This window comes from Buteo buteo, unplaced genomic scaffold, assembly GCF_964188355.1.
Source record: "Buteo buteo unplaced genomic scaffold, bButBut1.hap1.1 HAP1_SCAFFOLD_74, whole genome shotgun sequence".
Classification (NCBI taxonomy): Eukaryota; Metazoa; Chordata; class Aves; order Accipitriformes; family Accipitridae; genus Buteo; species Buteo buteo.
The window spans coordinates 345,770-367,736 of NW_027439238.1; the positions used below are offsets into that span (position 1 = coordinate 345,770).

Below are 21,967 nucleotides of genomic sequence, written 5' to 3' on the forward strand. Positions count from 1 at the left end.
CCAGGGCTTTCCTTGGGTGCTCTTGGAGCAAGGACACCTTCTTCTCTCTCTCATTTTGTTTTTCTTGCCCAGGTTCCTGTTTGTTTTGCTTGGACCAGAAGGAAAAGCCCATCAGTACCATGAGATCGGCAGGTCCATGGCCACTATCATGACAGATGAGGTGCGACAAGATGAGATAGCTCCGGGTCATTTTTGCCTTTCTTCAGCTCTCCCTGTCTCTGAAGTAGTGAGGAAGAGGATTTGCTGTCCCAGCTGCCCGCAGCTCTCCAAATAGCCCAGCCCTCTTTCTCACCCCGAAGCGAACACGCAGATTTGCATCACCCCACATCCTGGAGGCTGAAATCCCACCCGGGGTGCATCCTGCATCTCATCCTTCTTGCCGGGGTCCCCAGCACGCTGTCCCCAGTGGTGGCATTGCCAGGGCCAGTCAAACTTCTCTTGCTCTTTAAGCAGAAGGGTATGGTGTGCCATGGGGGACGGGGGCCTCGTGGGGGAGATGATTACAAATGCCCTGACGCACAGATTTTTCCTTTTGGGGGAGTATTTCCTGCCCTTTCCAGCAGGAAATTTTGGGGAAAAAGCCTTGCGTTTAGCCAAGAGCTTATTGCACTGGTTAGGACCTCCGAGCTGGGTTGTCCTCTCACCAGGTTGTCTTCTCTTGGCAGGTTTTCCGTGACGTTGCCTATAAAGCCAAGAACGGGGCTGACCTCGTGGCTGGCATCGACGAGTTTCTGGATCAGGTCACGGTCTTGCCGCCAGGAGAGTGGGATCCATCGATCCGAATCGAGCCCCCGAAAAACGTCCCTTCGCAGGTGGGAGGCGCGAGGGGGATGGGCAGGACGGCTGGGGATGCTGTTCAGGGGCCCAAATTCACAAGGTCCCACTCTGACACAGTCACAGAGCCAGACCAGAAGCAAAACAAGCCAGCGGTTACAAGTCCATAGCTTTATCTTACTTCCATTTTAACAGGAAAAAAGGAAGATGCCAGGAGCTCTTGACGACAGTGCTTCTCACAGCACGCTGGAGAAACACAGTGGCCCTGAACTGCAGCGGACGGGAAGGTGGGAGCTTTAATAGTTTGGGTTTTTTTTCTGTTTGCTTCTCAAATCTGAGCATGCACCCTCCCTTCTAGCAGGTCTTTGGGGTTAGCTGGTTCAACGAAGGGGCTCCGCATTGCCAGCTTGGTCCCCTGGGCTGGGCAGGGGGGAGATCTGGGCAGCTGGGCTCAGCCCCAGCCATCACCATTGCACGCAGGTTTCCTTGATTTGGGAGGAAGGAGAGTGCTTCTTTTTAGCCACGAAAGTGACTCCGTGCTTCTGATTGCCCTTCTGCAGCAAAGCAAAGTCACCGTGTTCCTCCAAGAGAACAGACTCTCTTCTTTTTCCTTCCTGCAGGCTCTTTGGAGGTTTGACCCTGGACGTGAAGCGGAAAGCCCCGTGGTTCTGGAGCGACTTCCGGGATGGTCTGAGCCTGCAGTGCCTGGCGTCCTTCCTCTTCCTCTACTGTGCCTGCATGTCCCCTGTCATCACCTTTGGGGGACTGCTGGGGGAGGCGACCAATGGCCAGATAGTGAGCACGTCTCTCTGTTGGGGAGCATGGGGGAGGATAAAAGTCAGGCCAAAGTCCTCGCTGCAGTGAATCGGCTTTGGTTTTTGTTTCTCCCTAACGATTTATTTACTCACGGCTGCCTCTCTTCCCCGGACAGAGTGCCATGGAGTCGCTGCTGGGCGCGTCCATGGCCGGCGTGGTGTATTGCCTCTTTGCCGGCCAACCTCTCACCATCCTCGGCAGCACCGGACCCGTCCTCGTGTTTGAGAAGATCCTCTACAAATTCTGCAAGTAAGGCTGGCTGCCGCAGCTGGGTGCTGCGAGAGCCTTCAGAAGGGGGCAGTGATGGAGAAAAGATGCTTTGCTTTGCTTTTCTGTTTCTTAGGGGTAGTTGCTAGATTTTAGTGACAGTCCTTTTGTTGCTATGGCTTTGATGGGAGATAAACCACCCTTATTGCCATAAGGTTTATCATTAAGCCCCAGCTTGCTGGCAGCAGGTGACTGGGTGCAAACCCAGCTGGTTTCAGTGTCAGGGCATCAGGGTGATGTGGGAGAACACCACCTGGCCCAAGAGGGACCTGACCTCAAGCAGCCTCCAAGGTGTTAACACAAGATCCTTGTTCAACAGTGGTAACTAAATAATTGGCCTCTCCTCCTGTGGGTCTACACCCTGCACCACAGCCCCGAGGCTCTCTGTAGTAGTACCTGGAAACTGCATTTCCCATCCGCAGCCTTGACACGCTCCAGAATTGCTCCCTGTTTTCCCCGAAGGCAGGCATGTCTCAGGGCCTCTTGCTGGCCTTTGCAGCCTTTGTTTCATTTTGCTTTCCCAGGGAGTACACGCTCTCCTATCTGTCTCTGCGGGCGTGCATTGGGCTGTGGACCGCCTTCTTGTGCATAGTGCTGGTGGCCACCGATGCCAGCTGTTTGGTGTGCTACGTCACCCGCTTCACGGAAGAAGCCTTTGCCTCCCTCATCTGCATCATCTTCATCTACGAGGCTCTGGAGAAGCTGAGTCACCTGCGAGACACCTACCCTGTGCACATGCACAGCAAGCTGGACTTCCTCACCAGCTACTAGTGGGTTTTTTTCCCCCTGAGAAAGCTGCTGCCCCTTGGCAGGAGCTGCGGGCTGCACCTCCATCGCCTTTCCCTTACCCCTGTCTTGGCTTCTCTCCTCCCAGCTGTAAGTGTGAGGCACCGACCCATCCCAGCAACGAAACGCTGCGTTTCTGGGCGAGCAACGGGATCAACGTGTCTGGCATCGCCTGGGAAAACCTCACGGTGACCGTAAGTGCCCCGAGCCACTGCTTCCTCGCGCCGCGGCCACGGGGTCCAGGGGCATTTGCATGGTGCAAAAGTCAGAGCCCTTCAGGGAATGATGGGCTTCAAACTGTGCTAGTGCTGCTCGGAAAAGTCCTTGCTTAAATCTAGCGTGTGGTTTGTTAAAACCGCTTGGTCCTCGGGAGGAGAGTCCACCTTGTCCCAGTCTACCTGGTCCCCAACGTTGTGGGTAGGTAGCAAGTGTCCCCCTCAAGCCTGTTGCCGGACAGTATTTCTGACTGGGAGGAAGGTTAAGTAGTGGGTGGTTTGATTATTGTAGAAGTTGTAGGTAGGACTTAAGTTCATGCTTGAAAGGTAGTAATTGGCCTCCTTAATGGGTTCCTAGTAACTCTGGGCCTTGCTTTCTCGTTCAGTGCTGTCTGTAGGTACATGCATAAATTTGCATGTCTGAGCAGCCTCTCAGGCTGTTGTTGCTGGAAGCAGAGCCCGGGCCTAGGGCGGCAGGCTCTTATGGTGGCCTTCATCCCCTCTTGGCCAGGTTCTGCGAGCCCTCCCCTGGGAAGGGACGATTTGTCTCTTCTCCTCCTTTCCTACCATGGTTGTCTTTAGCCCTCCTTCCCTCTTCCCTCTCTCTCTCTCCCCAAGAGTTTCCAGTGTTTCCTTCCCCTCTGGTGTCTTCTTTAGCCACGATTGCTCGAATGGCAGGCAGAGGATGTGCCGAGGGTGCGTGGTATGGTGTCCCCTCACATCTCGTTTCTCCGCTCTATAGTTCGATGTGTCACTTGTTCAGCTGCTGCTGCTCATTACATATAAATCTCCATTGGCAGGAGCAGTTAGAGGGTCGTGGATCTTGGACCAAGATCCTCAAAACCCCCTAGCTACGCGAGGTTTCCCTGCCGCACGTGCACTGCCTTTGTGTCCTGACGCTCTGTTTCTCCAGGAATGTCGGCATTTGCGTGGGGAGTTTCAAGGACCTGCCTGTGGACGCGACGGCCCCTACACGCCTGATGTGTTCCTCTGGTGCTGCATCCTCTTCTTCGCCACCTTTGCCCTGTCAAGCTTCTTGAAGAAGTTTAAAACCAGCCGCTACTTTCCAACCAGAGTAAGTAGAAGATGGTGGCCAGCGTCCATCTCCACACTCGTTTCCCAAAATGGCTTTCCTGGAGCACTAAGCAGTATTAGCCCCGCCATGGTCAAGCTGGGAAACGTTGGCCTTGCAGGCCAAGCTCTCCAAGAGCTTGGATGTCCCGCACTCATTTCCGTGAGTGCAAAATCATCGTAGCATTTCCCACCTGCCTCGCGATCTGCCCCAGATTGAAGATTTTTGGGGTTTGATTTTTTTTAATTTTTTTTTTTTTCCCCCTCCTCAGGTAGTAGGAAGTCAGGTTTCCCAAAGTTTTGGGGGTTGGGGTTGTGGGTTTTTTTCCCTACCTTCTGCGCATTATGTGCTCGAGCGGAAAGTAGATTCGAATGAGGAGGTTCCTTTTGAGGACTAAAGGATGCCTCAGTGCCTTGTTGCCGTTGTAGCTGTGAGTGTAGCTGTAGTGGCAGACATCTCTTTTCTTATTTTTAATATTATTATTATTATTTTTAGGTTTTGACTTAAACCAACCCTTGTCCGCCTAATTAAGCTTTTTTTATTATCTGACACCAGATCTCACGGGGACAAACACAGCAACAGTATCTAAGCAAGGGATCAGGCTGCATGTGCTCAGAGGGGTGGTGGGATTTGGTTAACCAGCCTGAATGTTGTGGATGTCCGCAACTCTTGCATCTCACGTTACGGCCCTGTTTGCCATGCCCCTTTCACCTCTGGTTTCTCGCCCCAGGTACGGTCCACGGTGAGCGACTTTGCTGTTTTCCTCACCATCGCCATCATGGTGCTCCTTGACTTTGTGGTTGGGATCCCATCGCCAAAGCTCCAGGTCCCCCACACGTTCAAGGTAATGGGGTGTTTTGGCACGTGGGGGTGCCACAAGGTGATGCCGGGGCAGGGCAGGGCTGAGTCTGGAGGAGATGCTGGTGGTGTGACCATCTCCTCTTCCACCTCCAAGTGCCTTGCTTCCTCCTGGCAACGAGAAGATGGCCCCAAAACTAGATACCTACAGGAGAAGTACCTAGAGGTGCTTGCAAAGAGGAGACTGGCACTGCTGAAGCCCACGGGAGAGGGGGACATGAAGCCAGGGCTGGGAGGTGCTCTGACACAGGGAGGGAGGGGAAAAGGAAAGCCAGTGGAGTGCCTGGGCTGGGAGACGATGCTGATGTGTGGGCTTTGTTGCAGCCTACCAGAGACGACCGCGGGTGGTTCATCAACCCCATAGGACCCAACCCTTGGTGGACGGTGTTGGCTGCGCTCGTCCCAGCTCTGCTCTGCACCATCTTGATATTCATGGACCAGCAGATCAGTGCCGTTATTGTGAACAGGAAGGAGCACAAGCTGAAGGTAAGGGCCTGCGAGAGATGACCCCGGCCCCAGCCCCTTCTGGGCTGCAGGTCTGGGGAGAAGCTCTTATTGCCGATGCTTTCTGAAGGCATTGGTTTGGGACAAGGTCAGGCTGCGTGGCAGGATGCTCTCCTGGATTAACGATGATGCAGGGAGCAAGTGACAGGGCAGTTCAGATGAGCAACCTTTTGGAGGAGCAAATTAATCTTGGAGCAATATGGAAGCGCGTTTTTGTTTTGAAACGGCAGCGGCAGCAGGTGCGGGGAATGCATTGTTTTGATGCGCTGCCAGGGATAACTCAGAGTCACACATTCCTCGCAAGTGGTAGAATTTTCTTTGTGAGTGAAAAAAACGGTTTGGTGGTTTTGGGTTGTGGGTGGGTTTTTTTTGGAGAAGTATGTATCGCACAAGCTCCCCATATCCCTTGTGTCTGAACTCCTGCCAGATTTTCATGCCAGGTGCTTGTGCAAAGCCTGCGTACACCCTTACTTGCTTCCATTTCTTGTTTTAAATTCTGAAGAAGTTGACCTGTGCTCGAGCAGGGTTTGAGTCTGACTTGCGACGTTATCCTTGCTCTTGTGCTATGGGATGCTCTGTTTCTTGTTTTCCTGCCTGCAGAAAGGATGCGGGTACCACCTGGACCTTTTCGTGGTGGCCGTGATGCTGGGGGTGTGCTCGGTGATGGGGCTGCCCTGGTTTGTGGCTGCGACCGTCCTGTCCATCACCCACGTGAATAGCCTCAAAGTAGAGTCTGACTGCTCAGCTCCAGGAGAACAACCCAAGTTTCTGGGGATACGAGAGCAGAGAGTCACTGGCTTGCTGATCTTTGGGCTCATGGGCTGCTCCGTCTTCTTCACTTCCGTGTTAAAGGTGAGAGGAAAATGCAAACCACCCGACAACCGCGAGCTTGTTGGAGGTTACAGAAAAACAGTCCCCTCTCTGCAGGCCTGAGTAGTTAGTTGTGGAGCGGAGGAGGAGGGGGTGATCCCAACCCTTGGGGCTTGACCCACGGTGGGAACCAGCCTCGGTTAGGCTTTGCAGCCCTTCGGGCCCCCGTTTGGTGTGCTCGAGGCAAGCGAGCAACGCAACTGCTTGAATTTTCGGGTGTCTTTCAGGCCCGCCCATGTTTATGGGTTACAGCTGAGCATATTCAGACCAGCACGTCTGCTCTCTTTCAAACAGGCAGCCCTTTACGGGCTGCAATTTGCTCCCCAAATGCCCCGGAGCAGCTGTTCCCAGGAGCTAAACACACTGAGGTCATCCCCGTGGGCTTCCTTGCACGTTCCTCCCACAAAGTAATCTCGTCTCTAGGCTAAAAGGAGGCCTGTGGCCTTTGCCTGTTGCCCCAAGATTAGGCAGAAGTGTTTTTCTACCGCCACAGAATGCGGCATAGGGTAGCACGGGTGAAATCACCTATTTTCCTCCAACCTTTCTGGAAAATAGGAGTATTCTGAGGAGAGGTAACTCCAAAGTTCAGCCTAAAGCAGAGCCTTAGCTCACTCGTGCGCACAAAATCTTTAATGGTTAAAACCTGACCCATCTGTAAGCCTGAATGGAAGCTGGAAGGCTTCAAGCAATTTTAGGCAGTGCCTGTGGAAGAGGGTGGTAATACTGAAAATGCAATATGGAGAAAGAAACGATTGCATTCTTTTTTTTTTTTCTCTTTTCCCCCCCAGTTTATACCAATGCCTGTGCTTTATGGCGTCTTTCTCTACATGGGTGTGTCGTCGCTCAGAGGAATTCAGGTACGGACTCTTTTACAGCGTGCGGCATGTCGTTTCCCTGGTATTTTGTCTCCGTAGCAGCAGGGAAAAAAGCAGTGGCATGGGAAAAACTTCTTGCAGAGCAAGCAATGAAACTCTTTTGTGTAAGAAAAAGATTGGTGGAGGCACAGGAGGTATATAGGGCTGGGAGGACCAGGCAAGTTCAGCGCTCTCTGTTTCAGGGTTTAGGGCAGGTCAGTGTTTGGTTACGTGAAAGCGGGGGAATTCAGTGCAAAGGGAAGGCAGTTTCTGCCACTGGTGGAAATCCTCGCTGGGGGATTCAGTGGGCCGAGAAATGCTAATAATGGAATGGCACGGAATAGTTGCCGTTTGGTGGGCAGCTCTCAGGGGCAAGCCGGTTGATAGATGGAGCGAAGGGAAAATGGGTGCTGCTCCCAGGAGGAACGCGGTGGGATCCAGGATTTCTGACGGCAAGCGAGATGCTGCAAACCGCCTCCACGTCTCGAGAGGGCCAGAAACTTGCCGCAGTCCCAAGGCGGCAACCTTTCCCTTTTATTTTGCAGTTCTTTGATCGCTTGAAGCTGTTTTGGATGCCAGCGAAACACCAGCCGGATTTCATCTACCTGCGGCACGTGCCCTTGCAAAAGGTGCATTTGTTCACGGTGATCCAGCTGACCTGCCTCGTCCTGCTCTGGACCATCAAGGTGTCCCGTGCCGCCATCATCTTTCCCATGATGGTAAGAGCTGCCGCCGCTCAGCAGCGGGGTGTTTGCAGCGTTGGAGTGAGAGGTGGCATCGTCTCTGAGCTCACCGCATCTTCCCTCTTATTCGTGAAGGTTTTGGCTCTCGTCTTTGTCCGGAAAGCGATGGATTTCTGCTTCTCAAAGCGCGAGCTCAGCTTTCTGGATGACCTTATGCCAGAAAGGAAGAAGAAGTTGGACAATGCCAGAAATGAAGCCAGAGAAGAAGAAGAGGTAAGGCTTGCTGGGTCCTCGGGGCTGGACACCTCCGTCGGGCTGTGAGGTTGCCTGTTTCTCTTACAGCTTGTCTGGAAACGTTGGGGGAAGATCAGCACTCAATCGAAATAGATCCCAATAGCCTGGATCCCACGTTGTAACCTTTGTTTCCTCAAGTAGCAGTGAGCTGAACGCTTGAATACAGGTGTAATTTTTAAAACGAGTCGTTTTTCACAAAGGTCATTATCATTACGATGATTATTATTAGAAGGTGCTGCTGCTGCTGCTGGCAAGATTTGCTCATAATCGTGTTTTGAACACCCAATCCCCCTGCCCCAAAACCTTTGGAGTGAACGGTTTCTACCCTGCTGCACTAATACCTATAGCTGCCAAGGGGCAGAAGGGGAGGGCAGACTGCTAACTTTGTGCTGGGCATTCAGCTTATCTCCACTTTGACCAAAGACAGAGAACGTGATTTGTCCCTTTTTTACCTCAGGAGTCCAGGAGGGCGATGGAAGCTGCTGCTGCTGCAAGTTCAGTTCAGCTGAACGTGGGGAAGACCAGTGACATGGATATCCCAAAGCAAGGCAGTGACAGGTAAAGCCCCACCAAGCGCTAGGACCCCTGGCAAGATTAGCTTGAAGGGGTTTGGCAGAGTTTTCTCCACTTGCCTCTTTGTGGGGCATCCCACAGAAACCAGCAGGCAGCTTGGTGGGAAAATCAAATTCGGGGGCAGGGCTGCAGGAGGTGATCGCAGGGCTCTGACCCCAAGCAGAGTGGCTGCAGCACTCGCGTTTGACCCCCAAACCTTGCATCATCAGCGCCTTTACGGTAGCTGGAGTTCCTCATACTTACACATGAGGAGTTGCAGGCGTGATCTGTACCAGCAGTGGCTTAGGAACCCGGACCAGGGCTAAACCCCAGCAAGAGCCTTTGCACAGAGCTGTTGCTCTGCAGCTCCCCAGCTTGCCTCCCAAAACTCCTCATCCAGCAAAACCTCCCATGCTTATGCGCAGCTTTGATTCTCGGGGCTCCGCTGTTCCTCTTGCTGATGCTAATGCCCTTGGTGGCATCAGTTCCCATAATCACGGATTGCTGTGTAAAATATTTATTGCAGGACTGATCCTTCTGAGATTATTATCCTGGATGAAATGTCACAAACGACCGTATGGAAGGCTCTCACTTTGAAGACAGAAACCCTTTGAATCCAGGGAGGAAAAAGGTAAAGGATTGCACACGAACGTGTCCGTGCTCCTCTGCAGGCGACGGTGCACGCCTACGCTTTTCCCACGCTTTGGCCGGCAAGGCTGAGCAAACAGCCTGTCCCTGGGAACAGGCAGTGAGGACCGTGGCATGCAAACCAGCTCCTCTCTGCTGGGGTGGTCCCCCAAACAGGGCTGAATCAGCAGCAGCTGGCAGGTCTTCCACTGATGATGCTCTCCCTCTTTTTCTCTTCCCTTTGCCTTTCCCCACTCCCGCTTTTCACGTTTAGGAATCTTGACTTGGAAGGAGAGGAGCGAGAGCGTGACTCGGGGATGTGCCAACGCAGACAGAGGGAGAAAGCGCTTTGTTTCAGTTGGAGGATTCCCATTAAAGCCATGCAGATGTTTTCAGTTATCCTTGGTGTGCTTCAGGCATTCAGTATCTCTAGACCAGCAAGCTGAGGTGAACGTCACAGTCAATGGGAGTTTGGTGGTGTTAAGTCTGTGTGCGTACGTGTGCGTGTGGGGGTGTGGGTTTGTAGTGGTAGAGGGACTGCTACTGCTTTATCATTCAGTGCTCTTCTTTTAATACCTAATTCCTCCGCTTTTTTTTTTTTCCTCTTTTTTCCAAATGTAAACTGGGAATGTCCAAAATAATTTTCTGTTATATTTGATGCATTCTCCACTTTCTTCTTCATCACGACCGGGTTTTTGGTCTGGTTTGGGGTCCTGGCTTTAATTCACTCTTCTGTCTCTTACTGGTACGAGAGGGATGCCCTCTGTGGCAGGGCAGCATAGAGAGCGTCCGAGCAGTTGGCCTAAGGTGAAAGAGAAGCATTTGCTCCCTGCGCTTCAGTTTTACCTCTCTTGCTTGGTTTGGTTTTGGTTTTGGTTTTTTTGCTTTGGCTCTGCCATCAGCCTGGGAGCTGCAAAATGCAGAACTGCCACCTTCTTGTCCCCTGGCTGTACACTGCATCTAAGGGAGCACTTCAGGTATTTGATTTTGAGTACACCGTATGGTCACAGGAGCGGCCAGATGAGACCTGGGGGGGGCTCTGTGTCCCTGGGCTGCCCCCTCTGTTGTTCCTCCACTTTCCTTCTGTATTGGGTCTGGCTGAGTTGGAGTTCTTTTACCCCATAGCAGCCCTCGTAGTGCTGTGCTCTGTACTGGTAGCTAGAAAGCTGTTGATAACACAGCAGTGTTTTGGCCATGGCTGAGCAGTGCTGGCACAGCATCAAGGCTGTCTCTCTAACATTCCCCCCCTCCCCAGTAGGCTGGGGGTGGGCAAGATCTTGGGAGGCAACGTAGCCAGGAAGAAGGCATACAGGCAGCAAGAAGAGGCATCTCGGTAGCAAGTAAATCTTAGGTCCCTTCAGATGCTGGGGACCCTGCGTTCATGCAGCATTGGGCAGACCCCAGATGGATTTTCCCTTGGCACACTGTACAGATCCTGCCTGTGGAGAAGTTCCTCCTTTTGGTCATTCACGGTGTTATACAACTTTTCTTAGAAGAAAACAACTCTATGCGTAAAGGATGTTCACGCGCGGACTTCTTGCTGCACTTTAGATAACGGCAGGGCCGCGCAGGTGGCGTAATCGCTGGTACCAAGCAGGAGCTGCCTGGAGGCTCCTCTGTCACAGTCAACCAGCTCCGTTTATCCTGCGGCCAAGGGCCATGTGTAGGGACACAGCCTGAAGGCCACGCCGTACGTACGGTGCAGCACAGACCTGCACCCGCTCCGGTGAACTGTTAGGTGGATCCCCAACTCCTGGAGGTACAGTGATCTCCCAGTCAGGATCTCTGCAGCAGGCTGTTAAACTGCACGGTAACTTGGGAACCAGAGAAGATCCAGATCTGGAGGGGATGGTTAACCACAGGGCCTCACGTTGAACCTCCTCTAAGCTCGTCCTGTGCTTCCAGGGTTCTCGAGCCTCTCGGGGGGCATCTCCCAGACTGGCCGGTGACTCCCAGCTCCCTCGTTCCTGCCTTCCCCTCCCTGCCTGCCTGCCCCACTGTGGCCCCTGCAGCAGCACTCAGCTGAGCACCCTCCGTTGCTCCTGGGGAAAGAGCGTCCTCCTTGCTCTCCGTGGCATTCCCCCAGCACACGGTGCTGTAGCGAGGACAAGGCAGTCAGATACAGACACAGCCTGTTGAACAGAGCGTCCTGCACGCAGTGCTTCCGATAGAGCAGCTCAGGAGCAAGGAGGTGAGCTGGGTGTGCTGCCTCTCACAAAGAGCATTTGACATCGGCGACCTTCCCCGCTGGACCCTCTGCAGCCTCTCTTTTTCCCGATGTTGTAGGTGTTAGGTTGTGTGGTTAAAGGTTCATCTCCACAAACACAGAGGAGGACAAAGGAGCAATGGCAGGCAGGGGAACCCCAGGGACCTAGGCAGAGGCAAGGGAGCACCCTGCTGTGGCTTTTCCCAGGGCTGTCGCAGGAGAGGGATCGCCCAGCTTGTCTGGGTATGAGGCTCACCAGACAAGTATTGACTCTCCCTTGCTCACCTCACAGACTGACGGGGGGAATGCGCTTCTGTGGCCATGCCCTGCCTCTGAAGCCCGGCCGTAGACAAAAAACTGGCTCAAACTGTGAAGGTTACCAGGCAAGACGTGACTGGGTGCACGTGTGTGGCAAGGTCTGTGCATGTGAATGTCTGAAACTGGATTCTGAGCTGTCAAGCAGAAGCCTGCTTCTCGCTACACGCAGCCAGCGTGGGCTGGTTGTAAATTTGGGTAACACCTGGAATAAGCAAAAGTGGCATGTCCCGAATCCTACAGTTAATAACGAGCTAGGAGAGAGAAGCCTTAATTCGGAGGCTGATCAGGCATTGTACTGCTCCCATAGACAACTTAGATTGGGAACACTGGGGGCGTGGGGTTCCAGAAAGAAGAGGTGGTGGCAAAAAGAAGGGTTCCCAGAAAGAAGAAGGGATCTTGAAGAGAAGGAGGGGACCCAGGAAGGAAAAGGTGAAGATCCTGGCTGGAGGAAGTATCCTGGAAGTGGCGGAAGATCTTGGAGACCAGAGAGCTGCGTGGAGACAAGTGCCAGGGGATGCCCAGGGACCTTGACCAGCACCCTGCGAAACTGGTAACGGCGAGCAGCTGCACAGCAGGAACCAAGGTGATGTTCTGCCTGACCTTCCTGGACCTGCAGTAGCCTCCCTGCTGGGATAGGGGAGTTGGCTCAAGCAACTGCAGGATTCAATAGGAATGCATTTCACCAAGGTAAAGAGGACACAGCAGTGGCTTGGAAATGCTGGTTGGTTTAATGGTAAAACTGGAATTATTCTGTGAACTGTGCATTCCTTTTAATATGGACTTAATTTAAAACGGCTGCTTTGAAGTTGTTCTGGCTTCACCTTAATCGACACCTGCAATCTTCATCATCTTATCTTCTCCAACAGCGACACCACACCCTGCCCCTCCCCACCCCCTGCAAAAAAAAACCAAAACCAACCCAGGAAAAGAAAGACTTCAAGGGCAAGCTAGGCAGCAAAGTTGTGCGAGATTGGTCAAACTGCTCAAAGTTTGCAGGGAGATTGGAGCTTGCAATTCAGATGTACGTCGCTCAGCGTGGGGAGGGTAGTACGCACCTTTCACTGGAGTCAGAGGGAAAAACAGGGAGAAGGGAGCTGCAGCGTAAAGAGTAAAGGACACAACATTCTTAGGAAAACTCTCCTTTTTCTTTCCTTTTCCTTGCTCCTTCGCTTCCAGATCTCCGTGGTCGCAGTTTGTGCTGCCTCACCTCCAGCACAGCGTGCAGAATGAAAAGACTGTCACAGAATTCGTCTTCCTGGGGTTCTGCAGCACCCCAGCCCTGCAGCGCTGCCTCTTTGGCCTTTTCTCTGCCCTCTGCTCTGCCACTCGGATGGGAAACACACTTGTCTTTCTGCGTATCTGCCTGGACTACTGCCTCCACAGCCCCAGGTACTTCTTCCTCTGCCACCTCTCCATCGCGGACATCTGCTACGCCTCCAGCAATGTCCCCGTATGCTAAGGAGCCTCCTTGGACAAGGCAGAACCCTCTCCGTTGCTGGGTGTGGGGCACAGATCCATCTTTATTTAATCTTTGCACTTACAGCGTGCGTGCTGCTGGCAGTGATGTCTCATGTTCGCTACGTGGCAATCTGCCGTCCCCTCTGCTGTGCCCTCATCATGATCTGGAGGCTGCGCCTCACCCTTGCCACAGTTTTGTGGGCTTTGGCGTTCGTATTTGGTACACTGCAAGCCTCTCTGGCTTTACACCTGCCTTTCTGTGGCCCCTGCGAGGCTGTCCACTTCTCCTGTGAAATTCTTGCTGTCTTAAAGCTGGCCTGCACTGCCGCTCCTGCCAATAAAGTCCTGATCTTTGCTGTTTGTGTGTGCTTCTTCCTCTTCCCTTTAGCCTTAATCCTGATTTCCTCCCTGGACATCCCAGCCACCGATCTGCGCATCCGCTCTGTGCCAGGATGGCACGAAACCTTGTCCACATGTGGCTCTCACCCGACCGTGGTGGGTGTCTTTTATGGAAACGCCATCTTCATGTACGCGGGGCCCGGGAGCGGTAAGTCCTCTGGGAGGGAGACAGTTCTTTCCCTTTTCTACACTCTCGTCAGCCCCAGTTTGAAGCCCGTCATTTACAGTCGGAGGAACAAGCAGGTGAAGGAAGCCTTGCTGAAGCTTCAGAGAAGGAAGAGGGTCTTTCATTCCGTCTAGCTGGCGCTCTAGGCTTTCACCTGTCTCCTGTCTTTCTGCTCTTTCTTCTTGAGCTCTTGGGGAATTTCTCAGGGAATGTTAAGTGGTTAAAAGTGTCCTGGTTTCAGCTGGGATAGAGTTCACTGTCTTCCTAGTAGCTGGTACAGTGCTATGTTTTGAGTTCAGTTTGCAAAGAACCTTGATAACACTGATGTTTGCAGTTGTTGCTAAGTAGCGTTTAGACTAAAGTCAAGGATTTTTCAGCTTCTCCTGCCCAGCCAGGGCACAAGAAGTAGGCACAGGACACAGCCAGGGCAGCTGACCCAAACTGGCCAACAGGGTATTCCATACCATGCGACGTCCCATCTACTATAGGAACTGGGGAGTGGGGGGCGGGAAATCGCTGCTCGGGGACTAGCTGGGTGTCGATGGGCGGGTGGTGAGCAATTGCACTGCGCATCATTTGTACATTCCAATCCTTTTATTATTGCTGTTGTCATTTTAGTAGTGTTATCATTATCATTATTAGTTTCTCCTTTTCTGTTCTATTAAACCGTTCTTATCTCAACCCAGGAGTTTTACTTCTTTTTCCCGATTTTCTCCCCCATCCCACTGGAGGCGGGGGAGTGAGTGAGCGGCTGCGTGGTGCTTAGTTGCTGGCTGGGGTTAAACCACGACGGAGACAGAGTCACAGCAGCACAGAATGGATGCTGAAAGGGACCTCTAGAGATCATCCAGCCCACCTCGGCTGCTCAAGCAGGGTCAGCTGCAGCAGGTTGTGAGTCTGGTTCTCAAAGATGCCGTTGGCTGCGTTGCTCCCAGGTCGTGGAGCTCGCTTGGGAAATGGGCAATAAAGAGGGATGAAGTTTCCAGGCACTTTCTGGCCGGTGCAGTGATTTGGGGTTTTTTGGGGGGTTGGTTGGGGTTTTTTTCCTTCTGATTTCCGCTCCCCCCGCCACTTCCCGGTCTTGTGGCTGCCCAAGGTGCAGCCAGAGAAGGGGAGGAGGGTCCCTGCCTGGCCTGCAGCTCCCTCCCTCGCCATTCTTGGGGTGATTTGGGGTTATTTTGCTGTGTCAGTGAGGCAAAGCTGGGCTCTCCGGGGCTGAGGTCAGTGGGACCCGAGGAAGGCCGTGACGGTCTTGAGGCTTTGAAGGGCTTTGCACCGAGCCCCGTCCCCGCTGGAGGGGACGCTGGTGGTGTTCAAGACGAAGGCCTTGCAGCCCTTGCTGTCGTGTGTGCCCGCGTCCCCCCCGGCCCCCAAGGTCTGTCGTTGTCGCAGGGGCTCTGTGCTGCTTTCTGCGTGGGGCCGTGTCCGTGAGTCCTGCAGGGACCTGTCTGTCCTGGCTTCCCCACCAAAGGGCTGCTCCCCCTGGGGAAGGGGAGAGGGGAGTCGTCCGCGTCCCGCCCCACCGTTGCCTGCCCCGCTGGTGGTGACTCGGCCCTGGGGGGATGCTCCCGCGGGCTTGCTGAACCCCCATGCGAAAAGTGCCGGGGGAACGGGTGTGATGGGGATGGCGAAGGTGCCAGAGCAGACTGGGGTGCCATACCTGCTGGTGGGGCCTGGGGTGCCTGGGCTGCAGGGAAGGGCTTATCTTTTATAGGTTATCTTTTTTGATGGTAACTTGTAACCTTCCTTCTTGTCTTTTCCCAGAGAGACCTGGCCACCATGCATTGTCTGGATGTCCTTTACCATATTGTGGATTGTTAAATAATGATACATTTATTGGCAGTGGCACCCCTATCAAGGGTAGGACTTAGCTTTGTCCAGAGGCTGGCATTTGGGTAGAAATCCAACAATCACTTTTGCGGAATATTCGAGCTATATTCTGTGTTAAGATTAAATGGAGGTTCCGATCCCAAGATGGTATCTGGCACACTTGACTCATTGCTACCGTAATTGATACAAACAAATCATAAAAATCAGTCGTAACTTTATCAATTTCAGTTTAAGGGGAGACTCTTGTTCAACTGTCCATGAGGTTGGAGCCCTTTTAATCTTGGAATAATGAATCCACGGGCCTTTCCCTTGGACCTTGACAGCTGTATGAGTAGTCAGGAACACCTGGAATGGCCCCTTCCACTTCTCAGTTAGCTGCTCCAAATTCCACGACTTGATGTAGACCAAGTTTCCAGGTTGAAATGGATGGGCTGGTGTATCCAGTTCCAAGGGCCTGCTTGTCGTCACGTACTTGTGCAATTCCTGTACAGTCTTTCCCAAGGACATTAAGTAATTAAAGTCCATTTCCCCTTTAATGTGAATTGTTCCTGGTATATGTGGGGCCTGGTAAGGCCTTCCAGAAAGTAAGTTGCAAGGGCTCAAGCTGGTTTTACCACGAGGTTATATTCCAATTCTTAACAGCGCTCAAGGTAGCGCTTGTATCCAAGTCATTGATGCTTCCTGACATATTTTCCCGATCTGCAATGTAAGTGTATGGTTCATTCTTTCTACTTTTCCACTTCATTGTGGCCTATAAGGGGTATGGAGATCTCATGTTATGGCTAAGTTTTTACTCAACTGTTTTATAACTTCAGCAACAAAATGTATCCCTTTAGGAATGTCCTCAGGCAGAGGACCACATGAACCTTGGGATAATTTCTTTCAACAAGATTTTAGTTACTTCTCTAGCTTAATTTGTGTGACAGGGAAAAGCTTCTGGCCATCCAGTAAAAGTATCAACTAGAAGAAGAATGTATCCATATCCCCCTTTTCTAGGCAGTTCTGTAAAATCCATTTGCCAATAGTCTCCTGGGGAATTTCCTCCTTTTGTAACCCCCAATATTAATTTATTACTGGTATTTGGGTTATTTTTACAACAAATTTCACATTTTTCCATGATAGATCGGATAATTTCTGTCATCGCTCGGCTTATAACTATCTTTTGAAGATGTTTTACTAAATTTTCAGTTCCCCAATGTTCTTTATTTAGCAATGTTCTGGTTTAGCAATTTCTCTCATTAATGAGGGTGGGATTATTATTTGCCCTGTGGGCGTGACAGCCCACCCATCTGTTTGTTCTTGTGCCTGTAAGGCCTTTATTAAGCTAGCATCTTTACTATCATATGTAGGTGGTGTTTCTGGTAAAGTTATTTCTTTTTCTGGTAATAATGCCATGATGCCTGTTTCTGCAGCCTCTTTGGCAGCTTCGTGTGCCAATTGGTTACCTATTTCTGGTGGGTTTTTTCCTGTTTGGTGGGCTTTGCAATGCATTATTGCTACTGCCGTCGGCTTTTGAATGCTCTGTAATAGTTCTTGAATTTGTGCAGCACGCTTGATTTCAGTTCCTTGTGCTGATAGTAGTCCTCTCTCTTTCCAGATGGCTCCATGGGCATGTACAACTCCAAAAGCATACTTAGACTCTGTCCAGATATTAACCTTTCTCCCTTCACTCAGTTCAATGCTTGAGTTAAGGCTATTAGTTCTGCCTTTCGGGCTGATGTTTTGGGAGGTAAGGCTCGTGCCTCTACTATGCCATCTAAGGTCATCACAGCGTATCCTGACAGTCTCTTCCCATCGTGAACAAAACCACCGCCGTCAGTATATAACTCCCAGTCTGGATTTTCTAACAGAACATCTTTAAGATCCGGACGGCTAGCATATATTTCCTCTACAGTTTGTAAGCAATTGTGTTCTGGTGAACTCTCCGCTCAATCAGTGGAGAGGAACACTGCAGGATTTGTAACTGAAGTGGTCTTGAGATCGATGTCATCTTGTTCTAGTAGTACTACTTGGTATTTCAGTGTACGGCTGAGGGACAACCAATGCCCCCCTTTTTGTTCCGAAACTGTGACTACCGTATGTGGTACACACACAGTAATTTCCCGAGATCCCGCTGCAATTAAGATGTCATCTACATATTGTAATACAGTTCCCCGTCCATTGTCTTTTCTCCAAATCTCTAATTCATTCACCAGCTGATTTCCAAAAATAGTTGGGCTATTCTTGAAGCCTTGTGGTAGAACTGTCCAAGTATATTGTGTCTTTTGCCCTGGTTCAGGATTTTCCCACTCAAAAGCAAAAAGTTTTGTTCACTGGTGAGGGTAGTTAGTAACGTACACAGGTTTGCAACAACTGGATGTATATCTTGTACTCTCTGATTTATTGCTCTAAGATCCTGGACTAAACGGTAATCTTTTCCGTTAGCTTTCTTTACTGGTGAGATAGGTGTATTATATTTTGACTCACATTCTGTTAGCAACTTATATTTTCAGAATTTTTGAACTATTGGTACCAAGCCAGTTCTCGCTTCTAATTTTAAAGGGTATTGTTTAATTCTTACCGGTGACGATCCTAGATTTAGATCAGTTCTTACTGGTTCCGCTCTCTTAGACCTTCTTGGACCTTCTCCTGCCCAAACGATGGGGATCGCTGCATCTTCTATTTCTCAAGGTATCTTGTCCCTTTTGGGGTTTGTATCCTGTAACAACAAGGCTATGGCTTCGACATATTTAGATTCTGGGATTAAAATTTCAACTTCCCCATCCTTGAATCTGATTTCAGCTTCTACCTTTTCAAGTAAATCTCTACCCAGTAAAGTTTTCAGAGAATTTGGCAAATATAAAAACTGGTGAGTAACCCATTGTTTTCCAAGTTTAAATTTCAGGGATTTGAAAAATGGCCAGGTCTCACGAGTCCCTGTCGCACCAATGACATTTATGCTTTTGTTACTTAAATTTCCTTCTAGTGTATTTAAGACTGAATACGTAGCCCCAGTGTTGACTAAAAATTCTGTTTCCTCATCTCCCAGCTTTGCTTTAACCAGAGGTTCTGCTGGGAGAGGTTGCTCTGGTCCCCATCAGTCCTCTCCCCCTGCTTACTTCAAAGGCTTCTCTCAGCACAGCCACAAATACACTTGATTCCTCTTTCCTTTAACATCCCTCTTCCTTAACCCTTTCCTCTTCTTGACCACTGTAGCCAAACACACTACCTCATCCATTAACTTCCCTGGTCATTCAGGGACATGTTTAGAAAAATATTTTTATTGGTGCACATATCCCAGATTTCCACAAGAGTAACATTTTCTTCTAGTGTTCCTTCACATTCTCCTTCTCTTTTTCTAGGTCTTAGTTCAGACCCTGCACCTGATCATCTTTCTTCCTAATCCTTATCTCACTTGTAAACTCTTTGCAAAAGCGACTGCCAATAAATCAGCCTCTTGTTGCTTTGCTCCTCTTCTTTTTTCTCTCTTTCTTTTTCTTTTTTTTTTTGTTTTGTTTTGTTTTGTTTCTGCTATCAGGGGCCATTTGACCCACAAGGACACAAATTGCAAGTGCATCATTAAAATTTTGTTAGCAGAGCTTGTCTGAGTCCCCCAAAATCACTGGGACGCTCATCAGGTCTCTGCCTGCATTCTTGCACTTTTAGTTCAGTTTACCAATTTACCCCTAGTTCTCCACATGCCCTAATGGCTTCTATTAAATTTCAGAGCCCTGTCTGACAAACGGCTCAGTCTCCTACACCGTTATAGTCCCAGTTTCGATTTTTTTTTTTTTCCCTAGACTGTTGTGCTAGTTCTGCTCAGGGAAATTTAACATTCACCCTTCTCCTTTTCTTATAGGGACATCAGACCCCAGATAGCAGCCGCAGCCTCCTCCAAGGAAGCTATCCTTGAGATTTTTTTTTCTTTTTTGGAGGAAGCTCTCCCCTCCAGGATCCACCTGTGACTCCTCCCAGCAACCACGAGAGGCTTTTAACCTCCCTTTTAGGCACCTGAGATCCCGGGTAGCAGCCCCAGACTTCCCCAAGGCACCCACCCAAGATGATTTTTCTCCTTTGGAGGAAGCTCTTTCCTCCAGGGTCCACCTGAGGCTCCCCGGAGGCATCTCCCAGAGTCTTTTGGCCTTTTCTTATAGGGACCTCAGATCCCAGGTAGCAGCCCTGGATTCTCCAAGGCAGGTACACAAGATGATGTTTCTCTTTTGCAGGAAACTGTCTCCTCTGGGATCAGCCCAAGACTCCTCCCAGTTATCTCTCAGAGTCTTCCGACCTCTGCTTTCGGTACCGGAGATTGCAGCTACCTGCCTCAGACTCCTCCAAGTAAGTTACTCGAAATATTTTTTTCTCCTTTAGATAAATCTCTCAACTCTGCCAGCCACCTGAGACTCCTCCCAGGCATCTCCCAGAGTCTTTTGACCTCTGCTTTCAGGACCAGAGATCCCAGGTAGCAGCCCCAGACTCCTTCAAGTAAGTTACTCCAGGTATTTTTTTTCTCCTTTAGATACAGCTCAACTCCGGCAGCTGCCTGAGCTTCCTCCCAGTCATCTCCCAGAGGCTTTTGTCCTCTGCTTTACCTACCTAAGATCTCAGGTATCAGCCCCAGAATCCTCCAAGTAAGCTACCCTTGAGGTTTTTTTCTTTTTTTGGAGGAAGCTCTCCCCTCCGGGATCCACCTGTGACTCCCAGGCATCTCCCAGTCTTTTGACCTCTGCTTTCAGTACCGGAGATCACAGATCAGATTCAACAAGGGTGTAAAGAGGGTCCCGCCGGAGGACATTTTGGAATCAGTCCTCCCAAAAGCAGCAGATCTGCAGTCAGGGACTCCCCCTTGGGTCGGGACACCGCCCGAGGTAACTCCTCAAGGTAGAGAGCCCTCAACTTTTAGGTGAGTGATACGTGCATTTTGAGTCCTCATTTTAAATCTTAAGATTTCTTAAGTCGGCTGTGTAGTATTAATTCCCCTTACATCACTGAGCCTGTGGTTTACAAAATGTTACTGGAGTTCTAACTAACTTTTTACGAAAGAATAAAGCTGAGCTTTAACACCTGTTGGATTTGACTGTGTGTGCCTCCATAACATCCCTTCGAGTGTAGGTTAAAGCTCTGCCAATGAGCCCCGTTAGCTCGTGAGCCAAGACCCCCTTCCCCCTTTGAGAAAGGCGAATCCCATCTGACACCAGCAGGCCTGGGGCCGTGCCGGCCACCCCATTATTGAAAAACCCAAAACTCTGGCAGTGACACCAGCCGCGACCCACGTATTAACAGACCGGGTCCGTCTCTTTCTTCCAGTGTTGCTGCCCGCAGCTGGAAGGAGAGAGGGAAAAATAAGCCGTGTTCCAGATTCCCCTCCCAACCATCCCAAGGCCCCGAAGTCTCTTTCGATCGCCCTTGGACCACGCATTGCAGCTTCGTCGCCACCCAGGCGGAAGAGCAGTAGTGGGCAATAGCCCGTGGGCTGTCCCAGACTGGGAAGTTTCCCAGTGCTGCCCTGAACCCGGGCCCCAGGGAGGCAGCAGGCTTCCCTAAGAGGAGGCTCTGTCCGGCATCTTGGCCCCTCTGTTCCCCTCAGAAGGGAGTCACCCACACCCCTAAGCTGTCTTGGCTTCCTCGGGGAGGCGGTCGTGATACGGGGGTAGGCCTTTCTGACCGTGGCAACACCTCTGGCGCAGCTGGCCCGAGCTCCACATCCTCCCTGGACTGGCCTTCCACCTCCGGAGCCTCACAGCTCTTGTTGAGAGGCACCTGGGAAGGTGAGGAGGGGGTTTGCCTGCTGCCCCCAGCCTGGCCTCCTTTTTCTTTTTTCCTTTTTCCTCTTCCCTTTCCTTTCCCTTTCCTTTTCCCTTTCCTTTCCTTTTCCCTTTCCTCTTTTCTTTTTCCTTTCCCCTTTCTTTTTTTCTTTCCTTTTCCTTTTCCTTTTTCCTTTCCCTTTCCCTTTCCTTTTCCCTTTTTTCCTTTCCCCCTTCCTTTTCCCTTTCCTTTTCCCTTTCCTTTCCCTTTCCTTTTCCCTTTCCTTTTCCCTTTCCTTTTTCCTTTCCTTTTTCCTTTTTCCTTTCCCCTTTCTTTTTTTCTTTCCTTTTCCCTTTCCTTTTCCCTTTCCCATTCCCATTCCCTTTCACTTTCCCTTTCCTTTTCCCTTTCCCTTTCCCTTTCCTTTTCCCTTTTTTCCTTTCCCCCTTCCTTTTCCCTTTTTTCCCTTTCCTTTTCCCTTTTTTCCCTTTCCCTTTCCCGGTCCCCCGGCTCTCGGGTGCTTTCTGGCGCCCGTTTCTGCCTCGGGGAGGGCAGAGCACGGTTCCAGCAGCCAGAGGCTCTCAGAGTCCCGGGTGCGCCTTCCCCTTCCTGCTGCCTCCCGGAGCTCTGCCGGCGGGCTGAGCTGAGCTGAGCTGGGCTGAGCTGGGCTGAGCTGAGCTGAGCTGAGCTGAGC

General features: G+C 51.1%; 1 protein-coding gene and 1 pseudogene across 1 annotated transcript in view; both read left to right on the top strand.

Moving 5' to 3' along the window:
- The window catches only part of LOC142027860 (electroneutral sodium bicarbonate exchanger 1-like), a 37,038-nt gene extending 28,598 nt beyond the window's left edge, over positions 1-8,440 (top strand). The window contains exons 14-27 of the mRNA XM_075022059.1: positions 73-160; positions 666-812; positions 970-1,061; positions 1,395-1,569; positions 1,706-1,839; positions 2,382-2,627; positions 2,732-2,837; positions 3,772-3,933; positions 4,661-4,774; positions 5,113-5,274; positions 5,893-6,144; positions 6,951-7,019; positions 7,562-7,735; positions 7,835-8,440. Coding sequence (XP_074878160.1) covers positions 73-160; positions 666-812; positions 970-1,061; positions 1,395-1,569; positions 1,706-1,839; positions 2,382-2,627; positions 2,732-2,837; positions 3,772-3,933; positions 4,661-4,774; positions 5,113-5,274; positions 5,893-6,144; positions 6,951-7,019; positions 7,562-7,735; positions 7,835-8,020 — 2,107 coding nt within the window. The 3' untranslated portion in view covers positions 8,021-8,440. The remainder of the gene's footprint in view (positions 1-72; positions 161-665; positions 813-969; positions 1,062-1,394; positions 1,570-1,705; positions 1,840-2,381; positions 2,628-2,731; positions 2,838-3,771; positions 3,934-4,660; positions 4,775-5,112; positions 5,275-5,892; positions 6,145-6,950; positions 7,020-7,561; positions 7,736-7,834) is intronic.
- Positions 8,441-12,705: 4,265 nt separating this feature from the next.
- LOC142027864 (olfactory receptor 2A2-like) lies at positions 12,706-13,968 on the top strand (annotated as a pseudogene).
- Positions 13,969-21,967: the final 7,999 nt, after the last annotated feature.